This window comes from Dendroctonus ponderosae, unplaced genomic scaffold, assembly GCF_020466585.1.
Source record: "Dendroctonus ponderosae isolate FM_Combo_2020 unplaced genomic scaffold, Dpon_F_20191213v2 Dpon_F_20191213_11, whole genome shotgun sequence".
Classification (NCBI taxonomy): Eukaryota; Metazoa; Arthropoda; class Insecta; order Coleoptera; family Curculionidae; genus Dendroctonus; species Dendroctonus ponderosae.
The window spans coordinates 1,084,938-1,090,371 of record NW_026017213.1 but is presented as its reverse complement, the minus strand read 5'-3'; the positions used below and the strand labels follow the sequence as shown (position 1 = coordinate 1,090,371).

General features: G+C 43.1%; 2 protein-coding genes and 1 non-coding gene across 4 annotated transcripts in view; 1 reads left to right on the top strand and 2 right to left on the bottom strand.

Annotated features, from left to right (window-relative positions):
• The window catches only part of LOC109544132 (SET domain-containing protein 4), a 6,121-nt gene extending 4,389 nt beyond the window's left edge, over positions 1 to 1,732 (top strand). For both annotated transcript variants that reach the window (XM_048662505.1, XM_048662503.1), the window contains exon 2: positions 191 to 1,732. In XM_048662505.1, coding sequence (XP_048518462.1) covers positions 193 to 1,467 — 1,275 coding nt within the window. In that variant the 5' untranslated portion in view covers positions 191 to 192 and the 3' untranslated portion in view covers positions 1,468 to 1,732. The remainder of the gene's footprint in view (positions 1 to 190) is intronic.
• Positions 1,733 to 4,009: 2,277 nt separating this feature from the next.
• The window catches only part of LOC109544133 (sal-like protein 4), a 9,902-nt gene continuing 8,477 nt past the window's right edge, over positions 4,010 to 5,434 (bottom strand). The window contains exons 4-7 of the mRNA XM_019914175.2: positions 4,888 to 5,203; positions 4,641 to 4,830; positions 4,380 to 4,585; positions 4,010 to 4,326 (exon numbers count right to left, since the gene is read on the bottom strand). Coding sequence (XP_019769734.1) covers positions 4,083 to 4,326; positions 4,380 to 4,585; positions 4,641 to 4,830; positions 4,888 to 5,203 — 956 coding nt within the window. The 3' untranslated portion in view covers positions 4,010 to 4,082. The remainder of the gene's footprint in view (positions 4,327 to 4,379; positions 4,586 to 4,640; positions 4,831 to 4,887; positions 5,204 to 5,434) is intronic.
• On the bottom strand, positions 5,246 to 5,327 carry Trnas-cga. Its single transcript has one exon. It is a non-coding gene; the product is annotated as a tRNA-Ser (tRNA).

Genomic DNA, 5,434 nt, shown 5'->3' with positions numbered 1-5,434 from the left:
CCATGCACCACGGCTTCAAAGCCCGAAAAACATTTCTAAATGTGATCGCGAGTAGTGTTTAGGTTTGGCAGCGCCCTCATCGGTAGTTGAACTGGCAAATACCCAAATGAAAATGACTCTAAATTAGAGCGCTAAGATGGGAAACCCAAATTAAAACTCACTCTTGTGACCCAAAAGTTTATTTTTCTAGGAATGGGTCGCACCAAGCGGCACCGAAGCAAAAACCGGCACCAGCCGAACAGCCTCAACCTGAGCAACGATCCTGCGGCCATCAGCCTGAAGCAGTGGCTGAAAAGCCACGAATTTGCTGATCCGCTGAAGCTGCAGCTGCGCAGCTTTGCAGACACCGGCCGAGGCGTCACCTCCACTAAGTCCGTGCGGCCCTTAGACGTGCTGATGCGTATTCCCTTTGACTTGCTTATCACCTTTGATACGATCCGGAAATCGAAGTTAGTGGGCCTGTTGACGCGACCTTTATCCATCCAGACGCTTCTAGCCTTGTTTCTGGTCAAGGAGAGGCACAAAGGAGCGCAGTCCGAATGGAAGAGTTACATTGACTCGCTTCCCTATCCCGAGCCGGGCTTGCCCTGGATGGAACATCCGGATGAGATCGAGCTGTATCCTGAAGACCTCAAATATCTGGCCAGGAATCTGCAAGGCAACTTCCAGGAGTGTTTGGAAAGCGCCAGGAAGGCCTTGGCGGTTGACAAAGGCTTGGAGTACCTTCTAGAGGAACCTTCGTTAAGGTGGGCGTATGTTCTGGTCAACACCCGAGCGGTTTATGTTGATCCGGAGTATTTGATGTCCAAGGACAGTTCCAATGTGGAGCTGTTGGCGGACGCCCCGTTTCTGGCTTTGTGTCCATACCTGGACCTGATTAATCACCATTATTTGGCCAAAACGAAGGCCACAGTGGTGAGTGTTGAAGGCCGCGCGTTCTATGAACTTGCAAGTTTGAGTGGCTTTAAACGGTATGAGCAGTTCTTCATTTCCTACGGCGCACACAGCAACGAAAAGCTGCTGATGGAGTACGGCTTCTTCATCCCGGGGAACCTGTTCGACTTTGTCCGGATCAGCCTGCAGGAAATCCTGGACAGTGTGGCCGTTTCCCTGGATGATCGACAGTACAAGTACATAAAGAACTACGAGTTCCATGCGGATGATCTCTACGTGAACGAAAACGGGGCTTCTTTCGTGCTCAAAGCCATCCTCTTCGTCGGTTCCTACCCGAATATTGTCGACTATGCTTCATACATATTTAGCAATCGGTACCCAAACGACTTTGAGCAGGTTCTGAGCCTGAGCACCAGGCGACTGCTGGAGTTCAAACTGGCAGCCTACAGGAAGGATGTGAAAATCCTGCCGAAATCCAACAGTGAAGTGATGAACGATTTTCTGCGATACCGCGTGCAGTATGTGGAGCGATTGTTGAACTTGCTGGACGAAAATAAGTTGTGTTTTTCCTAATCCTCTGTGATTGTTGGCAGCCAAAGAACAAGTGCTAAGAGGGGTGAGCGGGCTATTGTTCGGAGCCGCATTAAATGCTCATTTAGCCACACTTGTGTGGAGGGTGGGTTTCAGCTGCCTTTGTTTGCGCTCTATTGGAAATGCATTCATCTCAACTCTGTAATGTTTGGAATTATTGTTTGGACCGAGCACATGTTTTATACAGGGTTTCCTAAAGACGATATGTTCCAAAAATGAACCAAAATACAAAGTATTTAAAGTACCATTTATTATTTTTATTCTACATTTTAAAGCTCCGATAGGTCGAGGTTTGTTCGCATAGACCAACGACTTCAAACATCCCTATAAAAACAAATCTGCTGGAGTTAAATCGCGGCTTTCTGGAGGCCAATTGACAGTTTTTCAATCATTTCTGGAGATTGTTGATTCACGAACTGGTCTTCTAATAATGTGATAGTGRCACTGGAACATRCGACGTGGCTGCATCTGGTTGAAAYYACAAGTCCAAGTGAATTGGGGCCATAAAAAATATGTTCCAAACTTCCATCGATAGCGCCATTATGCTGAMTAAYCAAAGCATCAGCTTCATTTTRAAAAAAAATATGGTTCCATCCAAGAACCCGGACCGAAACGAAATAACYGTTCCGTTCCGGTTTCAGTCCAAGGCAAAATTTAAAATTTCGGTTCCGTTACGGTTCCGGTTTAAAAAATAATTTCCAATTCGGTTCCGGTTTKTTTCGGTTCATTACGATTCCAAAATCTATATACAGAGTGGCCATTTTCTGAATCTTYGTATGRGTAACTTCTACATTTTTAAAGATAGAGAATCCGTCAAAYCGGCAAAATTGGGCAGAATTCGATTGCCTATTCATTACCGTTTTCAAAATTTAGGTACCCGACTTGGTTCCTGAAATATCCTGAAAAAAACAACAAAGAAACACTTTTTTAATTATCACTCATTACGTAAACTTAGAAAAAAGTTAAAACTGCCCTCGTTGTCATAGTCAACTTAATTTACGAGATAAAAAATAAACTTATGGTTTTTTAACTGGTTGGCTGTGGGCCTTTTAAAATCCTTATTTTTTTCTGAATTTAACGATATAATTGTTTGTATGTTTTCTCCTTTTGTTGCCGTAAAACTTCAAAAGAAGATAAGAATCTGTAGTAGGCTATGGAAACAAGAACTATATTATCACACAAAGCACAAATTGAAAGTTAGTTATATAGGCGTTGTAAGGTGGACATATTTTTTCAAAGGATTTTTTGGTGGTACCAAAATTAACTCGGGTAATACTTCGATCTCAGTAAAAAGCATCTGCAAAAAAATTTGTTTTTAAACGTTAATTCATTTTTAAATGAAAAGTAGATTTTTAAAAATTTTTGCAAATAAAGCGTATATTTTATTTAATCTTTTTATAATTGAAATAATAATTTAATTAAAGTTTTTATTTATACATTTTATCTAGTTTATCAGTTCTTTTGTTCTTTAAGCACGTACTTCTGACCCATGTTTTGTTTTTGATTTTAGAATATTTTATTTTATCTAAAAGCAGTAGTTAAAAATTATTCTTTTAATGAACTAAATCATTATTTGTCATTACTATTTCTACAACCATCATCATTGCGCATGTTTAATGAAAATTTTTAAAAGTAGCATGTTCCTTTTGGAACCGCATTTTGAAACCTATTACCAACGTGAACTGGAACGTTGTAACCTTGTTACAGAAAAATAACCGTTTATCCCACCTCTAGTTACTAATTCCACACATACATTAATTAGATGTTTCTCTGTTATATCCACTTTAATGGTATTCATATCACTTAAAGATGGTTGAGTTGATGGTTGTTTTGTGTTTGTCTCTACTTCAAATTGTTTTTCGCAAAATCATGTGATCGAACAAGGTGTTTCTTTAAATTTGTGGCGTGATGACCCTTGATAATAGATACAGTTCAATTCACAAACAAGGACGATCACGGGATATTTAGAATTCCTATAAATTAAGAAAGTTTTAATAAATCTATTTAAAAAAAAAGACAGAACAAAATGATTAAAAAAAGACATTCTGTAGACACTGAATTATAAGACCAAATAAAGAATATGAGGTTCAACGTTTTAGTCGGATATTTCGGATATTCTAGATCGGAAGTTCTAGATATGACGTGATTTTACGAGATGAGCGCAGGCTTGTAAAACGTACAGTAATTTCTTTCAAACGTTACAAGCAGAACCGAAAAAACCGAAATAAAATATTTCGGTTCCGGTTCAGCACCTAACAGCGTGTTAATATCAAATATGGGTTCGGTTACGGTTCCGGTCCAAAAAAAAAACGGTTTCGTTCCGGTTTTGGGTCCATATCGGTTCCGGTCCGGGTCCCTGGTTCCATCATGCCCCCACTCTACAGGGTGTGTAAGCCCCATCAACATTAACTTTTCCTGAATGGAAAGGTTTCTCATTGTGGATTATTTCACACCAAAAACGACTAGGGGAACTAGGGGGGTATTAATGCAATCATGCATAGTTATTGCTGACCGACTGACCGAATTAAAGTGAATAATAAAATTTATATAACAATAACAAAATGTATGTACAAAGCACTTGAGCCCTTTGATTGGTCCTAGTTCACATCGGCCTCTCCAGTCTGGTCGTACTTGATCAGTGTCACATCCTCTTCATCCTCCTGAAACGAGTCCTCACAGGAACTGACTGGCTCCTCCGCAGCTAGCGCCGCCTCACTGCTGGTGGAGGCCGGAGAGTCTGGAACTAGATTCTCCCCTGGATGCAAGTCCACCATGTGTCGGCTCTTCAAGTGTCTCTCTAGGTCACGCCTCCGGACCAAAATCTTGCCGCACAGATCGCATCTAGATGGAATCCTAGTTAGGCAAATGGAGGAGGAGTTGAACCAGAGGCGTACTTGTAAGGGGTGTTTCCTTCCGCGTGCAGCCTGACGTGCTTGTTCAGGTTGCTGGGGTCTCCAAAGGGGCGGTCGCAAAACTTGCACCTCAACGGCTTGTACCCTGTGTGGGTCCGGATGTGGATCTTAAGCCCGTATTTTCGGGAGTAGCACTTGCCGCAGTAGAGGCAAATGTGCCCTTGCTTGGCCTTGCCCAAGCTGCTTACCTACAGGGTGTTGCAGTTACGGATTACCCTCTCATCTCCCCCTAGTGGAGCTTACCAGACATTCAATGCGCGCATCATCCGTATAGATGGCCTGTGTATTGTTCAAGGCCTGGTTGTGCATCAAGTTCCGATGCAGCTGCACTACATCTGTTTCGAAGGTCACTGGCCACAAGGCTGGCACCTCTTGACCTGGCCGGGGGTTGAGGCTGGGGCTAGTATTCCCGGTTAACTCAATGCTTTGCTTCCTGCAGCCAAAAAATCGTTTCCCTCCCATCCAACACGCAAAATGTTAAGCTACTCACTTAAACGGCTTGAAGGCCGAACACCCGGTATACGGCCGGTAAATTGCTTTGGTTGGTTGGGAGCTGATGCCGCCCACTGTTAAATCCAGGGCGATTTTCTGCTTGGAAATCGGGTCCGGGACAGTCAGTTTGAAGTCGAAGTCGCTGATTTTTGGCCCAACGTTTCGGGCAAACTGCGGGTCCCTCATCAGGGCGGCCAGACGCTCCCACAGCGCGGAAATGGGCAGTTTGCCGCACGCCAGTGTGATATGCAACTTGAGGGGATTGGGCGACTCGTAAAGGGTGGAGCATCGCAAGCAGGTGTACTTGTTTTCGCCTGGAATGGAGGTAAAAAGTTATACAGGGTGGCGGCAAAAAGCGCAGCCGGTAGGATTCGAACCTACGCTCCCAAAGGGAATCTGATTTCGAGTCAGACGCCTTAACCACTCGGCCACGACTGCATAAAGTTTGCTAGGGCAGATGGGGTAGGAAATTTAGGACAGTTTCTGCATAATTTTTTTAATATTTTTTACCGAAAATGATGCGTTTTTGAAAATGCTGCAGGGTT